Source organism: Oryctolagus cuniculus, chromosome 19, assembly GCF_051225735.1.
Source record: "Oryctolagus cuniculus isolate XC-2025 breed Fujian yellow rabbit chromosome 19, ASM5122573v1, whole genome shotgun sequence".
NCBI lineage: Eukaryota > Metazoa > Chordata > Mammalia > Lagomorpha > Leporidae > Oryctolagus > Oryctolagus cuniculus.
This window is the reverse complement of record NC_142885.1, coordinates 44136934-44158523: the sequence shown is the minus strand read 5'-3', so window position 1 is coordinate 44158523 and position 21590 is coordinate 44136934. Positions and strand designations below refer to the sequence as shown.

The window sequence follows — 21590 nt, the reverse complement described above, 5'->3', positions numbered from 1 at the left end:
GTACTAGCAGGGAGCTGGATCAGAAGTTGAGCAGCCAGGACGCAAACTGGTGCTCTAGTACGGGATGCTGGCACCCCAAGCAGTGGCTTCACCAGCTACACCACAAAACCAGCCCCATTTTCTACAATTAAAACCACCAATTAACATATAGAATAAAAAAGGAAACAATATATCAGTTCAACACTTTTTTATTCAAAAAGGCAGAGAGACAGAGATCTGTATCATCTGCTGCTTTACTCCCCCAAAAGCCCAATAAAGCCAGGGATGAGCTAGGCCAAACCCAGGGGCCAGAAACTCCATCCAGGTCTCCCAAGTGGGTGGGCAGGGGCCAAGCAGTTGGGCCACCATCTGCAACCTCCCAGGGTGTGCACTAGCAGGAAGCTGGGATGGAGAGCAGAGCAGGGACTTGAACCCAGGCACTCTGATCTGGGTGTAGCAAGCAGCAGTTTAACCACTGTAACAAACACCTGGCCCCTTTTTGTTGTCCTTTTTTTTTTTTTTTTTTTTTTTTTAAGCAAAGGATGTTGGGGTGTTGACCATAATACTCCCACCAGGGGACATCAGGCCCCCAAATGACCTATACCTTCTAAGACTCTGAGACAAGACTATATCTCTCTACAAATAAATCCAAGACCCCCTGCTTGAAAGAAATCTGAGACATGACTTATTAAAGTGCATGGCAAAGTGAAAAAAATGGGCTAAAGCATTTGGAAGTCCATTTGCTCATGTAGCAGATAGGACTGTGTAAGCTCAATCTTTCTAAGGCTGCTACACTTAACACATTAAGATAAAAACAAAACAAACATGACAGGCCCCTAATGAGGGCAGACGGCAAAGTAAAATGACATTCCGCCTTTCAGAACCAGGGCCGGCGCTGCGGCTCACTAGGCTAATCCTCCGCCTTGTGGCGCCGGCACAGCGGGTTCTAGTCCCGGTCGGGGCGCCGGATTCTGTCCCGGTTGACCTCTTCCAGGACAGCTCTCTGCTGTGGCCCGGGAGGGCAGTGGAGGATGGCCCAAGTGCTTGGGCCCTGCACCCCATGGGAGACCAGGATAAGTACCTGGCTCCTGCCATCGGATCAGCGTGGTGCGCCAGCCGCAGCGCGCCGGCCGCGGCGACCATTGGAGGGTGAACCAACGGCAAAAGGAAGACCTTTCTCTTTCTCTCTGTCTCTCTCTCTCACTGTCCACTCTGCCTGTCAAAAAAAAAAAAAAAACACCAAGACACACCTAGATTGTTCAGCACCAAAGCTGACCCCCAAAAGCTATCTCACCTTTGAGGAAGAAATTCATTAAATAAAATCTCTCCCAATAATAAGCACCATTTAGAGAATGACAGATAATTCCAGCACATAAATACAGGAAGAGAAAGCCAGCAAGAGAGCTCTGAAGAGGCGAGCTTTATAGCAATCAAATTTTTATAAATAACATCTTCTTTGCATGTCTGGCCACCTCTGAGCTACTGAGGAAGGCGCTAGGCATTAAGGCATTGCAAAAATTCCTGTTATAGCCAAGACTAAATAGAGCTCCCAAAAGTTGACTTATTGTGTATAGATGTTAGTATTTGTTAAGTTTGAGAGTCAATTATGGTAATTATTTTTCTCTGTCCAAAAAAAATATATAGATACTACATGGACATAGAGTGAGGGAGAGGGTGAGGGAGGCATACAGGTGAGTGCAACAGCCATGCCACATGAGCAAGCGAATAACCAGACTCTCCATTCTGCTTCCAAGGTGAGTTACCAGTGTGGAGAAGGCATGCGTGGGAAGGAGCTCCATCACTTTGGCCACCACCTCCAAGCTCTGGCGCAAGTACCGCTGCCACTCTGTCTGCTGCTGCGGGGACACACAAAGTCATCAGCTTTCCCAAAGAGGCAGAATCCAGTCACTTTCCCTGCCAATCTCTCTGCTGCCTCAATCCACTCTCCCACATCACATTCTGAAGGAATGTAAACTGACAGAACCAGGTTATTTGGTACCATAAAAAGACCAAGCTAGAATATTTTTTAACCCAGTGAATTAATTATATAAAAAATTATTTCCTCAGAAAGCAAATGATCCAGACAGAAAAACCTACTTTTTCCCCCAGGGCCACAGGAATTCATAGATCAAAGAGTCACTTGTGAACCACAGACAGGCAGTATTGGCATCCTCTGGGGGCTTGTCAGAAAACCAAATTCTGTGGCCTCACCCCACCCTCCAGCCTCCAAGCATGTTATAATAACAAGCTGATCCAGTGAGCCTTAACGATGCAAAAACTTCAAACACACTGGCCTAAATCATAAAGTTATTCAGAAATGAAACTCAAGTTTGCCAAGCACCTACTGTGTCCCAAGCACATAGGGAGGCTTTCCCTTCGTGTGCCTAATGTAACTGCCAACATGGCCAGTAAATCATGTCACTCCCTTTTCAGCAAATGAGGAAGTTAAGGCTCTGAGAAATTCAATACGCAGACCTCCAGCTCCTCTTGAGGCTGCAGGGATTCAAATCCAGGCCATCTGGTTCCCAGCATCCAGCAATTTCCAACCCAAACATGGCTACCCTCAAGGTCTTGGCCATGCCGCAGTCACTCTTATTTTGAGAACAAGAACAGTTACTTGAAAAATTTTAAGTGCCTGGTGGTTAAGAAAAAGGAACACTAAAGTTGTGTCCTTAAAAAATATTCTCCTCATCAATGCTGGGCATGCCAGCATCAATAAATTCAAAATCCATCTGAAGAAGTATCAGCTTACAAAATACACTCAAAACGGACTTCCTTTCACAATGGTCATATCATTGAAGGACCTCTTTATTCCCAGCAGTTCCCAGCTAGTCCAGGCTGGAGAGCAAGGAAGAAAAAAAGAAAAGATGTGAAGTTCTCTCATGGAATCACTTTGCACTGCTCTACTCACATTCTAGTCCACGTAGGAACAAATGCCTACAAAACATCTTTCACAGTGAAAGTGCCCAAATAGAGCAGTAAGAGAGTGTTTGAAAAGTCCCAGGTCTCCGTTCTGACCCGTGGCACAACACAGCAGTGCTGCTTACATCATCATCCAGAGTCTCATCGTCCAGCTCCTCCAGCTGGGCCTGGTTGTATCTGAACTGGATTCGATTCAACACCTCTGTGAGCAAGAGGACCAGGGCATCTTCGTACCTGTGTGGCAGGAAGACATTGAACATCAGGTGAAAAGCAGCTCAACTCAGATATTGGAAAGGCCTCTGCACTACAAAAGGAATGGTGTCCATGTTGGATGAATATGTACAAGGAGCATCTAAATTCCTGATGCTTAGCTTATGGGTCAGCAAGTGTGTGTGTGAATAGAGTAGCAGCAGCTATGTCCCAAGTACCACATATCTTCTTATGGAAAGACCTTTTTATTATTAAATAGCACCCTTCTTTGTCTCTATAATAATTTTTGTCCTGGGGCCAGTGTTACAGGTTAAGCTGCCACCTACAATGCTGGCATTCCACATGGGCCCCAGATCGTGTCCTGGCTACTCTACTTCTGATCCAGTTCTCTGCTAATGTGCTTGGGAAAGCAACGGAGGATGGCCCAAGTTCTTGGGTCCCTGTACCCATGTGGGAGACCTGGATGAAGTTCCTGGCTCCTGACCTCGGCCTGGCCCAGCCCTGGCCATTGGGGCCAATTGGGGAATGAACCAGCAGATGAAAGACCTCTCTATCTATCTCTCTCACTCTCTAACTCTGCCTTCTGAATAAACAAAATACATCTTTAAAAACAATAACTTTTAGGGCCCGGCGCCATGGCTCACTTGGCTAATCCTCCGCCTGAGACGCTGGCATCCCATATGGGCATCGGGTTCTAGTCCCGATTGCTCCTCTTCCAGTCTAGCTCTCTGCTGTGGCCCAGGAGGGCAGCTGGAAGATGGCCCAAGTCCTTGGGTCCCTGCACCCGCATGGGAGACCAGGAGGAAGCGCCTGGCTCCTGGCTTCGGATCGGCACAGCATTGGACGTAGCGACCATTTGGGGGGGTGAATCAATGGAAGGAAGACCTTTCTCTGTCTCTCTCTCTCTCTCTCTCTCACTGTCTGTAACTCTACCTGTTAAATAAATAAATAATAATAACTTTTGTCTTGAAGTCCATTTGCCTGATACTAATATAGCTACCCCTGCATTCTTTTTGTTACTGTTTACATGGAGGATTTTTTCCACCCTTTACTTTAAACCTGCTTCTGAATCTACTGTGAGTCCATATGCAGGTGAATCATAGTTTTGTTTTAATCCATTGCACCAATCTCTGCCTCTAATTGGAGAATTTAACCCCTCACAGCTGATGTAATCAGCGACAAAGGACACTTGTCCTCTGCTTTCTCTACATCTCATATTCCTCAATTCCTCCACTACTTCCCTCTTTCGTACTGAGACATTTTCTACCGTAGCATTTTGAATCCTTTATCATCTCTCTAGTCTTGAGTTACTTTCTGTCCTAGATTACGGGCACTGTACAGAAACCCCAATTCAATGACTCAGTGCTTCTGACAGCTGTGAGTGGCAGGTGCTATCATCACTACTTTTATGAAGAGGAAAAAACAATTAACAGAAGTTGAATTGCCCACAGTCAAAAAGCTACCAACTTTGTATCCAGGGTTCCAGTATTCAAAATCTCAAGTGCTCCCTACATATAAACCATCAATCGGCTTCTAGCCTGTTCTACCCAATCCTCTAAGAAGACTTAAAAGCAGAGGAAGAAATGGAAAAGGCTCAGGAAAACCCTGACCCTTTGGTCTGTAACAAAGAGTAGTTTCTAAAAAAAAAAAAAAAAAACCAACTCAGAAACCTAAGTATGGCTATCACTCACGTGTGAGAACCTAACTCAGAAGCAAGTCATAAGCACAGTTCCTCCCACGAGGGCCAACAAACCACTCATTTTCAAGAACAAACTATGCTGCCTAAACATCTGTCCATCCTGTTCAGCGCCACCAACAGGGACAAGGGATGAAGACCGGAAGGCAGAGGAGGGGTGGGCTCGCCATCCTGGCAGCATTGCCCCAGCAATGGCCGGCCACCTGACAGCAGCAATCGGTTCCAATTCCAACCACATCCCACATGCCCAGAACCAGCAGCATCGTGGACCCCGAGAGGTACCAGGAGCTGGGCCATTCCCTCTCCTTAAAGGAAGGGATCCTCGTTCCACAGTTCCTCTGAACTCCCACAGCAACCGGGTAGGCCTAGCCTCCTGGATCTGAACCCTAGCTACATAGGCGGCTGTTCTGATCCTCCAGATTTGTCAACTCCAACTTCTTTCATTTGTACTCTTCATCTTATCAGTGTTAGCTCAGTGTTCTTTTGTTTAAAAGTCTGAGTTACAGAGAGAGAGACAGAGAGAGAGAGAGAGAGAGAGAATCTCCCATCTGCTAGTGCACTCCCTAGATGGCCACAACAGCCAGCACTGGGGCCAGGCTGAAGCCAGGAGCCAGGAGCTTCTTCCAGTTCTCCCACAAGGGTGGGCCATCCTCTTGGGCCATCCTCTGCTGCTTTTCCCAGGCCATTAGCAGGGAGCTGGATCAGAAGTGGAGCAACCGGGACACGAAATGGCGCCCATATGGGATGCCAGCATCATAAGCAGCAGCTTTACTCATTTCACCACAACACCAGGCCCTTCAATGCCCCCTTCCTAAAACCTAATTAGTCCATTTCCTACATTGAATTCTCTGTTAAAATCATTAAGAGTGGTCTCTGTTTTCCTGATGACCCTAAATAATATACCACCAAAACTGGATAACAATACTAAAACCAAATGTAGTCCATGCTGTCAAAGAGTTACACAAACCCTCAAGAGTTTTCACACCTCGGAGTTTAGCAGCAAAAGAACTCATTTCTTTCTTTCTTTTTTTTTTGTTTTTTAAGATTTATTCATTTTATTTGAAAGTCACAGTTACACAGAGAGAGGAGTGCCAGAAAGAGAGAGGTCCTCCATCTGCTGGTTCACTCCCCAGATGGCCACAATGACCAGTGCTGCACCAATCCGAAGCCAGGAGCCAGGAGCTTCTTCTGGGTCTCCCACGTGGGTGCAGGGGCCCACGCATCTTCCACTGCTTTCCCAAGCCATAGCAGAGAGCTGGATCGGAAGCAGAGCAGCCGGAACTTGAACCGGCACCCATATGGGATGCCGGCACTGCAGGCAGCAGCTGTACCCACTATACCACAGCGCCAGCCCCAAGAGCTCATTTCTTAACCAGAGACAGAGACATTGCCCATCCATCTTACCCCCAACGACATCCCCCTCCTACTGACAAATGACTGAACAGCCAAACAAACACCAGTCCAATACTAGATGGACAACTGAGCACAGCCCAGCAAAGAATGCAGGCAGGGAAAATGACTTAAAAAAATTAGTAAATTAGTGACATCTCGGCCGGCGCCGTGGCTCACTAGGCTAATCCTCTGCCTTGCGGCGCCAGCACACTGGGTTCTAGTCCTGGTCGGGGCGCCAGATTCTGTCCCGGTTGCCCCTCTTCCAGGCCAGCTCTCTGCTATGGCCCGGGAGTGCAGTGGAGGATGGTCCAAGTACTTGGGCCCTGCACCCCATGGGAGACCAAGAGAAGCACCTGGCTACTGCCATCGGATCAGCATGGTGCGCTGGCCGCAGTGGGCCGGCCGCAGCGGCCATTGGAGGGTGAACCAACGGCAAAGGAAGACCTTTCTCTCTCTCTGTCTCTCTCACACGGTCCACTCTGCCTGTCAAAAAAAAAAAAAAAAAAAAAAAATCACTCCACAGAGTCAAACCCCACTTCAGTAGACTTCAGAGAAAGGTGTAAGCCTGGAGCTTAGATTTGCCATTTGCTTACCGAAGTTTCATGCTATACACTGCTGTGACAGACCAAAATATTTTCACAATTTTTCTAAGGAAGAAAACCCATTTAAGACCAGAGGACAGACCAAAGAGATGAATGCTGTCACCTACACAACTGTATTCCTGGACTTTGTATACAATGGATAACCCTAAATTAGACCAAAAATTCTTAGTGGCAGTTGGTGACTCTGGCTACAAAAAAAGTACTTAACCACTTAGAAAACAAAGCCCCACCTCAGGAACAGGCTAACGCATACACAGAAAGCTGACGACCCCAGAGCATGTAGTGGGGGTTGGGAGGGCACAAGAGTATGGCAGGTGCCTGCCCTCTCCACACCCACTGTCCTCTTCTGCCTTGAAAGACAGCACTGCACTGAGGCCGACTGAAAGCATCTTCAAGCTTCACATGCAGATGGAAAGGTCAGTGGGATCAAATGAAGCCACTGAGTGGAGCTTCAGGGAGAAGCTCTTTAGCCCGAGCTCTCCCACTTCTCATCCCAGCTGCTGGACTGTGGCTGTGGTATCCGCAGCACCGTCACATGTGCTGTGCAGGTGTAGAACAAACATGAGAAGATCCCAAAGTGACATGACACACAGAGGGGTCACCGACCACTTCTCAAGGGAAATACCACCAACAGATGACAACGTGACAGTGACACAGAGGTGGAAGTCTGAGGACTTTCAGGCTGCTACCACGACAACCTCCATGAGGCTCTTCAGGTGGCAGGTGGCACGGGCTGAACTGTGTCCCGGGCCTGCCCTTCCCCAGCGCTGACACCCAATCCTCTCCTCACCCTCAATGTGACAGGGCCTAAAACGGGGCAACAAAGGTTAGATAAGGTTATAAGAGTAGGACTTTAATCCACTAGGACTGCACCCTTATAAAGGAGAGAACTTTCTCCTCCCCACACACACACAGAAGCAGGGCGTGTGAGCTCACTGTGAGAAGGCCATCACCTGCAAGCCACCAGAAGAAGTCACAGCAGAGACTGAATCGGCCAGTACCACGACCTGGGACTGGGAGCCTGCAGAGCTGTGAGATAAATAAATGTCTGTTGTTTGAAGTCACCTTGTCTGTGGTACTAGAGAAGGTAAATGATAAGGAAAAGAAAGCAGTAACTTCCAAGAATGAAGGAAAAGCAAGAGAGTTGGCAAGCAAGTGAGAGAAAATAATAGACTATTTCTCTCCTAACATCTCTAAAATACAGATGATGAATGAAAGCAAAAATCAGAACACTGACGAAGCTTTCAAAGTACACGGATAGGGGCCAGCACTGTGGCATAACCGGTGAAGCCATCGCCCACAGTGCCGGCACCCCATATGGGCACCAGTTCAAGTCCTGGCTGCTCCACTTCCGATCCAGCTCTCTGCTATGGCCTGGGAAAGCAGTAGAAGATGGCCCAAGTGCTTGGGCCCCTGAACCCACGTTGGAGACCTGGAAGAAGCTCCTGGCTCCTGGCTTTGGATCCGCACAGCTCCAACTGGCACAGCCAATTCGGGAGTGAACCAGCAGATGGAAGAGCTTGCTCGCTCTATGGCTCACTCTCCTTCCTCTCTCTGTGTAACTCTTTCAAATAAATAAATAAATCTTAAAAAAAAAAAAAAAGTACATGGATAAAAGTGTGGTAAACACAACATAAAGCGGGGTATGCGGTGGCAGGTTTCTCAGCAATACTGCGGTAAGATGCTGATATGAAAACGCAGGCATACATACTGTAAAACCCAGAGCAACTACCAAAACCCCACAGAAAGAGATCTGCAGCCAAACACTCAGTAGTGGCACTAGGAAAGGAAAACTAACTGTGAAGGCAGCTAACATCAGCCCTAAGAGAATGAAGTTGAACTGAGAGAACTGAGAGGAGACACATGAGAGAGACATACCTCTCTCAGTATCCGACAGAGGAAGTCAGAATAAAGACACCCCATGTCACCTCCACAGCCAGCCTGACCTGACACTGTGAAACACTCCACTAATGACAGCAAGACACTCATACACGCTCTTCTCCCAAGTGTACAACAAACAACTCCCAAGGAGACAGGGTCATAAAATAAACCTTATCAAATCTGAAAGAATCCAAAACACACAAATTATGCTTACAGAAGATAATAAAATCAACCTAGAAAACAGTAACAAAAAGACATGTGGAAAATGCCCAAATATTTGGAAATCAAACAGCAAAGAAGAAATATCCAGGGAAATTAGAAAGGATTTTAAATTGAACCAAAATGTGATAAAGCCAAAGCAATGCTTAGAGGGCAACTGATCAGATTAAATACTTCTATACACAATGGACAGGCATTTGGTGCAGCAGTTAAGCCACTGCTCAGGATACCCACATCCCAGATCAGAGTGCTGGGCTCAAGTCCCAACTCTGCTTCTGATTCCTGCTTCCTGCTTATGCACATCCTGGGAGGGAGCAGATGACGACTCAAGTAGTTGGGTTCCTGTTACCCATGTGGGAGATGCTGACTGAGTTCCAGGCTTCCAGCTTCAGCCTGGCCCAATCCAGATTTGCAGGCATCTGGGAAGTGAACCAGAGGATGGAAGATCTCTGTCTCCAAGCCTCTGTCTCTTGGCCTTTCAAATAAAATTAAAATAAACAACAACAACAAAAAAGCTCTTGTATACACAAGAGAGATAAACCTATACAGCTCACAAGTTCTGAGGATGAAATAAAATTACAAATATAAAGCTAACTACATAACAGATACTCAATAAATACATAATGAGAGTGGGCCTTTAGCCCAGAAGGTAAGATAATGGTTGAAATACCTGCTTACTTGGGGCTGACACTGTGGTGTAGTGGATAAAGCCACTGCCTACACTGCCAGCATCCCATATGGGTGCCGGTTTGATACCCGGCTGCTCCACTTCTGATCCATCTCTCTGCTATGGTCTGGGAAAGCAGTACAAGATGGCTCAAGTCCTTGGGCCCCTGCACCCGTGTGGGAGACCAGGAAGAAGCTCCTGGCTCCTGGCTTCAGATCGGGGCAGCTCCAGCCATTGCAGCCAACTGGGGAGTGAACCAGCAGATAGAAGACCTCTCTCTCTTTCTCTCTCTCTCTCTCTCTGCATCTCCTTCTCTCTCTGTGTAACTCTGACTTTCAAGTAAATAAATAAATCTTAAAAAAAAAAAAACACCTGCTTACCACATTCCTGGGTTTAATGCCCAGGCCAAGCTTTAACTCCAGCTTCCTGGTAATGCAGACCCTGGGAGGTAGCAGGTAATGGCTCAAGTTACTGGTTTCCTGCCATCCTTGTGGGAGAACTAGATTAGGCTCCTGGTTCTGGGCTTGGGCTCTGGCCTAGCCCTGACCATTATGGGCGTTTGAGGAGTGAACTAGAGGATGAGGGTTCTCTCTGTCTCTTTGAGACTCATAAATAAATAAACAGGATGAATAAACAATAAATGAACTGAACCAAAAAAGAATAAACACACAGGGAACAAATAAAATTCCAAGTTAGATAACAACAGACTGAAGCATGATCCTGAATATTGAGTTTTTTTCAACTCAATAAAATAACTAACAGCACATTCACTTGCTCTCTGGGGCAGTCAGCAGCAAGGATCTCTCTTCACAGGAGCTAGAAAGTGATCAGAGCTCTGATGTAAGCCTAGGTAACACCTTCGATCAGCTGAACCAAAATGCCATGTGTGACAGCAGCACTTCCTCTTTAGTAAGCAGAGTGACCCACGCCACAAAGAGAACAGCGACTTTTCTCACGCTCACTCCTCTGTTTACTGCCCAGTGAAATGTCACCCAGAACCACTGTGCCCGCGGTGGCCAGCACCCCCCAGCACTCTCCTGCCGAAGGAGCTCACAGGACATGATGCAATGACTTCAGGCTGCCTCACGCACTCAGGTGTCCTCATCTCCTGTACACCGGCGACTCCCTTCACATTGACAAGCATGAAGGGAAGGGAGTGGCAGAGAACGGGAAAAAACACGTGTTTATGGATGGGGCACCTACTGTCCGTGGGAGTACCCTGTACACACTGATCCCTTCCATTTTCTCAACAGCTTAAGAGGAAGGCACAACCATCCCCAGATAGGAATGGGGAAAAGGAAAACTGAAATCCAGGCCTTGCTACCACCTCAAAATGGCAATCAGGACAATCTAGCCCCCCAGTACTTCTGCTCAGCAGGGTACATGACAGAAGGCTCACCCCAATAACACCACAACTGCAATTCTCTATAGTTCTGGTCAAGAAACGCTGGAACACTCTCAACTGAGCAGGAACAGAGTTAACGACTTCCAAGTTCCTATAACCAAGAATAACCCATGTACATTTGTGCTTCTAAATCTGTAGCCTACAATGCCTACCACTTTGTTGTGATGAATGATGCAAAACCTATAAACCACAAGGGACAGGAACTGAGTGCTGCCTCTGTGACTTAACCACACCTACGTTTCCCAATTAAGACACCAAGAAAACATTTTTGACTGCTTCCTGCAAGATCAGTTGCTTCTGAAATTACAGCTTAAGAGACAAACACTGACTCCCAAAGCATTCCATCTTCTCCCAGATAGATGTCACTAGTTGGAAGCCCTCTGATCACCTCTACAAGCTCTCAGCTAAAATAAACATCACCACCAGCAGCCAGCACTCTTTACCAGTTGCTGTGGCAAAACAGAACTTCTCTGATATACTGGGGTGATTGTCAAGCTTTCAACACTTTCATTTAAAAGCTTTTGAGGAACAGGTGTTTGGCCAGCAGTGAAGTTGCTGCTTGGGAGCCTGCATTCCACAGCAGAGTGCCCGGGGCTGAGTCCCACCCAGCTCTGCTCCCAATTCCAGCTTCCTACTGAAGAGCACCCTGGGAGGCAGCGGGAAAGCCGAGTGACTGGGTCCTTACACTCCTGTGGGTGATCTGCAGCGGGTTCCCAGCCCCTGGCATCAGGTTGGCCCAGCCACTGTGGGCTTCTGGGGAACAAGCTCAATGGAAGCACTGCTCTCTCTCTCACTTGTACACTCTCACACACATATTTAAAAAAGGTTTGAGCACATCTACATACATATGTAACATAAGGGTGACCCAAAATACATGATAAAGATTTATTTATTTGAAAAGTAGAGAGAGGGACAGAGAGATAGAGAAAAAGAGAGAGAGAGAAAGGGTAAAGGGGGGGGAGGGGGTTCCATCCACTGTTTCCTTCCCCAAATAGCAATGGCGGGGGTAGGCCAGGCTGAAGCCAAGACTCTGGAACTCCATCCAGTTCTTCCACATGGGTGTCAGGGACCCAAGGTGCACCAGTAGGGAGCTCGATCAGAAGTATAACATGGGGCCTGTGCCATGGCTCACTTGGTTAATCCAAAGCCTGCAGCGCCAGCATCCCATATGGGCGGCAGTTCGAGTCCCAGTTGCTCCTCTTCGAGTCCAGCTCTCTGCTGTGGCCTGGGAAGGAAGGCAGTGGAGGATGGCCCGAGTGCTTGGGCCCCTGCACCCACATGGGAGACCAGGAAGAGGCACCTGGCTCCTGGCTTCGGAATGGCACAGCACTGGCCGCAGCGGCCATTTGGGGAGTGAGCCAATGGAAGGAAGACCTTTCTCTCTGTCTGTCTCTCCCTCACTGTCTATAACTCTACCTGTCAAATAAAAAAATAAAAAAAGGAAGCGTAACACCCGAGGCTCAAACTGGCATTCCAATACAGGATGCCGGCTTTGCCAGCAGCAGCTTAACCTATTGTGCCACGCCAGCCCCCTAAAAATTTATTATAAGCTGAAGCTCAAATATTTCCTCTGTGCAGCCCAGTGGACTGACACCCACATTTTTGCAATCTCCTTCCCTAGACTACTAGGGAGTGCCTGACAGGACAAGCAGTTCACATGCTGGTCACCCCGTAACAGCAAAAACCACAAACCAACTCTGAAGAGTTTTTTACTTTGCTTACTAAAGGTATAAAACTGTTATACAGAAGTATATGCTTAAAAAAAACCTAGTGAGAAAAATTTCAAAGTCTCATTTAGAATGATAGTCAAATGATCAGTGGGAAACAATCATCGTGTTTAAAGCAGTTCAGCCTGCACCACTAACAAAAACCACGGCAGCAGAACAGATGCCTGGGCAAGCAGGCCAGCACCTGCAAGTGGCTACTGGCCTTTTAACTGTCCACAGGCCTTGTCCCTTAACTCCTGCACAGCCAGGGGACAATAATTTCTATTACTTACTGCTGCTGGTATCACCACGGCGACAGGCAGACACTGAGCCAGGGATTTTAGATACAGGGCTTCCTTAAATCCTGACCACCCGACAGGAGCGGTATTAGCATGTCTCCCTTGCCAGGGGAAATGTGACCAGCATATGACTTGAGCAGAAGCAGACAAGGCGTCTCATCTCTCTAGACTACTGCCAGTTCTACTGGCACAGTGGTCTGCACTAGTGTGCACTTCATACTAACAGGCTGCTGCTGCGGATTTTCTCAATGGAACTATATTCTTCACACCTCCCATTCCTACAGTGCTTTAAAAAGCATTTTCATAGTAATCATTTCTTCAGTTGATTCTCTCAACAAGCCTGTGCAATCTGGAAGCTATATGTATTTACTACTAAATATAGAAAAATCAGGCACAAACACAGGAGTAAAAGACATACCTGTTCAGCATACAAGAAAAATATATGGGTGGAAGTACCTTTTAGTCAACAACTCATTCAAAAACAAAATTGCTTAAGTTGGCCACTTCACCAAAAACAGGATCTACTATTGTGTAACAGTATCTGATACAGGAACACAGAATGCTAGCATTAAGCACATGTGAACGGAAACCATAGCAACTGGGAAGCTATTCTGCAATCACAAAAATAATGTTTGAGAACTAGCACCCAAAAACATGCTTAAATTTGCAATGCAAATATCTCTTTATCTTAACAAGTCACAGAACCACAGCTTTGAAACGGCTGTAGATGTGCGTCTGATCTCTCTCCCAGGGGGAGTCTCTCATCTCCAGCCCACTCCATTCGGCACATTTCTGGGGCAACAGTGTTCACTAACTCCACCACCAAAGACTGAGCACTTGCAATGTGCCAAGTGGTCTAAATATGCTATTTCATTATTTCATTGAATGTCTCAACAATTATTATCATCCTCCCCTTTTTACAAATGACAACACAGAAGATCTCAGTGGCTACACAGAAGCTACAAACACAGAATTCAGACCAAGGGCTGCCTGAAATGCAGTGATGGCATCCACACTATTCTAACCCCCTCACCCATTGAACATGTCTCACACACAGTGACCACTTAATCTGACTGCTCTTACAAATATTGTGCTGGGCCAGCAGTGTGGTGCAATATGTTAAGCCACCACCTGCAACACCAGCATCCCAGATGAGCCCTGGTTCAGGTCCCAGCTGCTCCACTTTAGGTCCAGTTCCCTGCTAATGCACCTGGGAAAGCAGTGGAGGATGGCCTTAGTGCTTGGGCCCCTGCACTCACGTGGGAGGCTCAGATGGAATCCTGGTCTCCCGGCTTCAGACTGGCCTTGCCCCTTCCATCGTGGACATTCAGGAAATGAACCAGGAGATAGAGGATTTCCCTCTCTCTTTTTCTCTGTACCTCTGCCTTTCAAATAAATAACTCTTTAAAAATACATACATACATACACACATACTGTGCAAAGAAGCAAGAATCATGCCCAAACTGAGTAAGATCTGCAGACCCTCTTAAGTACAATAAAGTGCCTTGGGCTAGATTACTTAGTACTCTCCGACTCTTACTGCACATGTATACTACAAATCCAAGAGCTGGGTTTAATTTACATGGAAACCACTCTGCACCTACAACGTAAAAGACAGCGTTTTGTCTCCTTCCTAACTGCCCGCATCCTGAGGATATGATGTATGTGTCTCACTAAGAAAAGCAGCCATTTTACTTCCTCCCTAAGTGGATCCTTCCTTTATTTTCCTAGCATGCTGAATCTCCAATTTCCCCTCCCTCTTGTCAACACACAGGGAGTACTAAGATCATATTGTACAGGAAACATATTTTCTGCCTGCAAGCAAGAAAAATGGACTTCAGAAACACAAGGGGTAACCAAATCTCTCCCCATTTTCTGTATTAAAAAAATACAATAGGGGCTGGCACCATGGCTCACTTGGTTAATCCAAACCCTGCAGCACCGGCATCCCATATGGGCGCCAGATTCTGTCCCGGTTGCTCCTCTTCCAGTCCAGTTCCCTGCTGTGGCCCGGGAAGGCAGTGGAGGATGGCCCAAGTGCTTGGGTCCTGCACCCACGTGGGAGACCAGGAGGAAGCACCTGGCTCCTGGCTTCAGATCGGCACAGCTCCGGCTATAGCAGCCATTTGGGGGGGTGAACCAACGGAAGGAAGACCTTTCTTTCTCTCTCTCACTGTCTAACTCTGTCAAATAAATAATAATTTAAAAAATACAATAAAAAGTACAAGAGATTATCTCAAAAGTGTGTGATTATAGGTTAAATTCTTTACATCTTCCTATGCATCTTTTCTTAGTTTTAACAATAAATATATTTTTTCATGACAGGTATTTACTAATTTATTTAGGAAGTTTTCAAACACATACGAAAAGAATAAGAACACAGTAAGCCCAGTTCCTAGCAGGCAACTTTCATATCATGATCAAGCCAGGGCCAGCTCTGCCTCTTCTACACACCACCACTTCCCTTCCTACCCCAGTGGGTTATTTTAAGCAAACCCCAGATGTCACATCATTTCATCCAATAAATGTAGGTACTTATTTGTATCTCTAAAATAAGGGCCTTTAAAAAAAGTAACATACCACAAAAGCAATATCACACTTTAAAGGTTAACAATATATATTACTTTTTTAATCAGAAAAAAAGTTAAGAAAATAGGATATTTAAAAGACAAAAACAAAGAAGATACTCAGTAGTATCACTGCCCAGACAGCGCCCGTGGCCCAGTCTCACTGGACAGGTCTGGTCGCACTGCAGGCTGCCCTTTCAGGCCACAAGAGTAAGTGGTGACAATGACTATCTCTAGTCATCAGTGTTTCTGGGGTTTACCTGTTGAGAACTGCTTCCTTGTCTCCCAGACGACTTTTAATTTTACTTGTCAGATAGTCCAAAAAGAGCGTCCAGATATCCAAACAAGAGAAGTAACCTTCATGAGTAGGCTATGGTACAAAAGAAATCCAGACAATGAGATTACTTCATGCAACTATTCTTCAGAAACACACACACCAGTGTTCATTTCCACCAGAATGGTGAAACCGTAAGCCTAGACTCCCTTAGTTTCCTAGTAGTCCTAACTAGTGGGTTTTAACCCATCAACTTTCACCACTGGGCCCTACTGAACCTAACAAAGCCAGCATACCAGGTAGCACAGTACTGGGGAGACACCTGGCAGGACAATCTGAGGACAAAATGGGCCAAGATCTTAAAGCCTGAGGCTGGTAGAGAAGGCTCTTCCAGACCATGCAAGTTGAATCTGTTTTAGAGAAAAACCAAGATCCAAGGACATGAGTTGTTCAAGGTCAGGGTAGGATCAGATCCTTTTGCATCCTAGAAAACTTGATCATTGGAGCACGTGATCCCAGAAAATGGTTTGCTACCACCAAAAATAAGTTTAGTGGCTCCAAAGGTGACAGGTTTATACACTGAGCGTCAGGAAAGTAACATTTGCAGCCTCCCTATGTAAGAGACTGAAAACTGAGCTCATTAAGTCTGACCCTCAGGGCACTGTAGCATTTGCAGAAGTAGGGCTGTCAAACAGGCTAACAGCAACCTCTAACTCGGTAGTGGTGGGCACAAAGTGGGAAGGCAAGAGCAACCACGTAGAGCCCATGCCTGGGTTACTTTCTCAAGAGCCTTACAATTCTATTTCACACAAAATCCATGCACTACACTCTCCAACACATGAACCTTCCCATACATATCCATTTTCAACCTGTGGCCCCAGATCCCTGACATACCCACTCAGATTCTCACTACTTCCCAGAAGCCTTTGGCTTTGCTAGTGACTGCCTCACTGAACTTCAAACTTGGGTCAGGATGAGATGGGGAAAGAAATAATGCTATTATCTTCTTGGATCAGTTTCCTTCAATTGGTGAGCCACAGGAAATCCCAAAGTTCCAAAACCATAAAAGAAACTTGCCCAAGGGAAAACATTGGGTGTAGCATGCAGTGAAAGTTCTGCACCTAAGCTGAACTCTTGAGCCACAAAAACCATAGCTTAAAAAAACAGATGAGGGGCTGGCACTGTGGCACAGCAGATAAAGCCAACCACCTGCAGTGCCGCATCCCATATGGGTGCCGATTTGAGTCCTGGCTGCTCCACTTCCAATCCAGCTCTCTGCTGTGGCCTGGGAAAGCAGTACAAGATGGCCCAAGCCCTTGGGACTCTGCACTCACATGGGAGACCTGGAAGAAGCTCCTGGCTCCTGGCTTCAGATAGGCGTAGCTCCAGCCATTGCGGCCAATTGCAGAGCGAACCAGTGGATGGAAGACCTCTCTCTCTCTCTCTCTCTGCCTCTCCTTCTCTCACTGTGTTAACTCTGAATTGCAAATAAATAATCTTTAAAAAAAAAAAAAAAAAACCAGGTGAAGTCCAACCTCACAACTCAAAGGGTAGCCCTGGAACACAACCTGTGCAGCTCCATGAGGGCCACAGACAGGAGCAACTTGAGGAAACAAGACGACCACACCCTGTCTCCACCTCATACCTGGCAAACCAGGACGTCTATGACATGAAATGAACCAGGAAAACAAGTAGGAGCCTAAGAAGCCATGCAGAAGTGATATGGGTAGCTGGTCAACTAGCTGAGCCTCCCCTGAGTGAGCTGTCCTTCCTTCATCTGAAAATACCCGCCAGACCCCTTGATGGAAAACACCTGGTCAGAGCATTTGCAAGCGCTTTTTAAAAAGCGCCACCATGTGTATCTAGCCTTCATGGCCACGTCAAAGTACTTTACAGTCCTGCATGCCATCCGTGTGGCTTTGATTAAGGACTGATTAAGGATTTACTGTATGGCTCAAGACTAGAAGCAAAGGTAAGCAGACACAGCCCAGCACGATGTGGAACACCACCGTTCACATTCATACCTGCACGCTGCACCAGGCCCAAGCTGCCCCTGACCTGAACGTCAACAATCACTGCACACACAGGTTGGGAAAGGCAAAACATGGCAGGCTGACTCCACATCTGGAGTCACTTAACTTTCCAGGATCTTCATAGACCTATTTTTAAATGTACCTGTATATATGCTCAGATTTACTTTTCAGATTTCAGGGCTAATGGATCACTGACATTTTTAAATTTTATTCATTCTTTTTAAAATTTTTTTTTTAATTTTATTCATTTTCTCACTCATTCATTTGTTCACTTCTTTACTTATTTAAGAAGCAGAAAGAGACTTCTCACCCACTGATTCACTTCCCAAATGCCCAACAGCCATGGTTGGGCTATGTCAGGCAAAAGCACAGCAAAACCAGAGGGTTCTGATAAGCAGTGAGAATCCAAGGGGATGTATCAGGACTGCGGGCCACAGGTTAAAACAGATGTGTATGGGTGGCAATAACCCAATTACCTGAGCCATTACTGCTGCCTCCTGGGGTCTGCATTAGCAAGAAGTCGGAGCCTGGTATCAAACCCAGGTGCTCCAACATGGCAGCGGGTGTCATAACTGTTAAACTGCTCCCTGACAGGTTCTCTTTAAGCAGCTAAAGGGAGGGCTTACAGTGTTTAGCTTTGACTGGCATTGGTTTATTTGATCTTTCTAACAGTCTTGGAAAGCAGAAAGATATTTGTCTTCTTCTCATCTTAAATTAGAGTCACTTACCAAGGTGACAAGACAAATAAGGAAAAGAATAAGAACGAGATGTGGCTCTTAACATCCCTGATCCAGGGCACATACATTGTCATGTAGCAGCTCTAGCTTGGGACGCCACATCCTTTATGGATGCCAGTTCGCAGCCTGGCAACTCCACTTCTGATCCAACTCCCTGCTGATACCCTAGGAAAAGCAGTGAAAAATGTCCCAAGTGTTTGGGCCCTTGCCACCCACATGGGAGACTCTGATGAAGCTCCTGACTCCTGGTTTTGGCCTGGCTCAGTCGTGGCCATTGAGGCCAGTTGAGGAGTGAACCAGCAGGTCTGGAAGACCTCTCTGTCTCCCCTCTCTCTCTTTGAGGCCTTCAAATAAATAAATAAAAAGGTTCAATGGTATGGCCAGCACTGTGGCATAGCGAGTAAAGCCACCACCTGCAGTGCCAGCATCCCATAGGGGCGCAGGTTCGAGTCCCGGCTGCTCCACTTCTGATCCAGCTCTCTGCTATGGCCTGGGAAAGCAGTAGAAGATGGCCCAAGTGCTTGGGCCCCTGCACCCATGTGGGAGACCCGGAAGAGGCTCCTGGCTCCTGGCTTTGGATCAGCTCAGCTCTGCCCACTGCAGTCATCTGGGGAGTGAACCAGCAGATGGAAGACCTCCCTCACTCCCTCCATCCCTCCCTCCCTCCTTCCCTCCTTCCCTCTCCCTCTCTCTCCCTCCCTTCTTCCCTCTCCCTCTCTCTCTCTCTCTCTCTTTCCCTCCCTCCTTCCCTCTCCCTCTCTCTCTCTCTCTCTCTCTTTCCCTCCCTCCTTCCCTCTCTCTCCCTCTCCCTCTCTCTCTCAAATAAATAAAATAAGCCTTCAAAAAGAAAAAAAAAAAAAAAGAAAGAAAGAAAGATAAATGAAGAGGGGCTGACGTTGTGGGTTAAAGCTTGACATCCCATAAAGCAGCAGAAGATAGCCAAGCAGTCGTGCCCCTGCCACCCATGTAGGAGACCTGGATGGAGTTCCTGGCTCTTGGCTTCAACCTTGCCCAGCCCCAGCCATTGCAGCCATTTGGAGAGTGAACCAGCAGAAGGAAGATTGAGATCTCTTTCCTCTCTCTCTCTCTCTCCCTCCATCCCCCACCCTATGTAACTCTGCCTTTTGATAAATTAATCTGTTAAAAAATGCAGAAAAGGAGAAATGGTTAAAGAAAGACAATGTAGCACCATTCTTGGTCTTCTTATTGATCTTTCAAAATGTTTACCTTAAAACTTTCAGAATTTTAGAAAGACAAAAATATTAAGTACTCATAATAACTATCTAGATAAAAAGAAGCCAGACATTTTCCCACTTTACAGACAACAAAGATAGAAGAAAATAAGACCCTACTTTTAGTGAATAGGTAAGAGCTTAAAGCTCTCTCTGGAGACCATTTAGTTCTTGAGTCTTAACTCAAAGAACTCCCTGCCATCAGGCCTTGATCCTGGACATGCGCCATCTTTTCTCTGTTCTGCCTCCCCAGCAAGGGCAGCCAATCTACAGTAAGCAGAAACAGGGCACCTGCCTGGTTCTCATCCCTCTGCCTGACGCTCAGAATCCCTTTCCATCTGGGCCTCAAGGACACCCACTCCCACAGTTAGCAAGTCTAGATCAGAAAGGAAATTTCCCGTACAGGAGGACAGGAGAGAAGGGAGCTTGGCCAACAACACCTCTGGGTAAAGCGAGAACATGTGTCTTACTGCTCCCAATATACATGTATATAAAACCACCACTTCCAGTTCAATGGAAAACACACAGATATCTAGTAGGAAAAATTAATTAAAAACAAGCACTAGACAGGCCAGTATTGAGGCACAGTGTATGACACCACATCCCATACTGGAGTTCTGGTTCAAGTCCCAGCTGCTCCACTTCCAATCAGCAGATAATGGTCCAAGTGCTTGGGCCCCCGTCACCCGCATGAGAGACCTAGATAGAATTCTAGGGCCCTGGCTTTGGACTGTCCCAGCACCAGCTGGTACAGCCATTTGGGGACTGAACTAGTAGATGGAAGACCTGTCTCTGTCTCTGTCTGTCTCTCTGTCTCTGTCTCTCTTTCACTCTGTCACTCTGCCTTTCAAATGAATGGATCTTTTTAACAATGAGCACCAGGAATGACCCTGAAGCCCATCTTCACTGCAGTCAATATTCTTAAGTGGAAGAACTGAAATCTAAGGAAATTAAAGGCTTATTCAAGGACCCAGACCTAACAGACACACCAGAGCTCAAACACAGATCCCTTGGGACCAAGCCCAAAGGAGGAAGCATAGCAAACGCATGCACACTTTAAACCATTTTTACAGCTTCCTTTCAGATCCCCTTTTACAAAGGGAATAAATTTCCAGACATTTCCACCGAATTTTCCAGGTAACCCCTTCTTTCTGACCTCAGCAATGGCTCCTTACCTTTCTCAACCCTGCTACCTTAACCTACCCACTAAACACTCCCTATACCTGTCTATATGCTCTCAAATCCTCCTTTCTTCCTGGTCTCCTTAACGTTTCTCCTATATCCAGCTCAAAACGGTCCCATCTCTGAGGCTGCACTCCTACATCCCCTCCCCCTCTCACAACCTCTTCATCACCTCTTCTGTTCCCACCTAGGCCTGGGGAGCTCAGCGGGTTTCTCTGCTTCTTCTGCACTCCCTGGCCCCTCTGTCTGGCACCCCGACTCTCCTTTGGGCTTTGGTCCTCTTCCTCCTGTCCCTTCTCCCAGGAATGATTCACCCTCATATTCAGTACTCTTATTCATATATGCCAAGTCTCACTGGGAGATAAAGGAATTTTCACACCAAACCCTTGTTCCAAATCCCCCCCTGCACACATACACTCCTTCCAGCCTAGAACTTGGCCTCTCTTCCAGCCTCATTCAGCCACTCTATTTTTAAAGCAGATACCCCCACCAAGCCAGCAGTTTCAGTCCCTATCCAGGGCTGGGGAACAAGCAGCCTGTGGGCCCTATATGGCCTGCGAAGTCATTTGGTCTGGCCCTGCCAAGAT

At 46.8% G+C, this 21590-nt stretch overlaps 1 protein-coding gene across 6 annotated transcripts in view; it reads right to left on the bottom strand.

The window, feature by feature from the left end:
* Positions 1-21590, bottom strand: part of LOC100350325 (exportin-6) — a 122698-nt gene that overhangs the window by 34120 nt on the left and 66988 nt on the right. For 4 of the 6 annotated variants that reach the window (XM_008257959.5, XM_017342572.4, XM_089321219.1 and 1 more), the window contains 3 exons: positions 15806-15915; positions 3027-3135; positions 1743-1835 (listed from right to left, as the gene is read on the bottom strand). In XM_008257959.5, coding sequence (XP_008256181.3) covers positions 1743-1835; positions 3027-3135; positions 15806-15915 — 312 coding nt within the window. The remainder of the gene's footprint in view (positions 1-1742; positions 1836-3026; positions 3136-15805; positions 15916-21590) is intronic. The other 2 variants (XM_017342571.4, XM_089321220.1) reach the window with 2 other exon arrangements.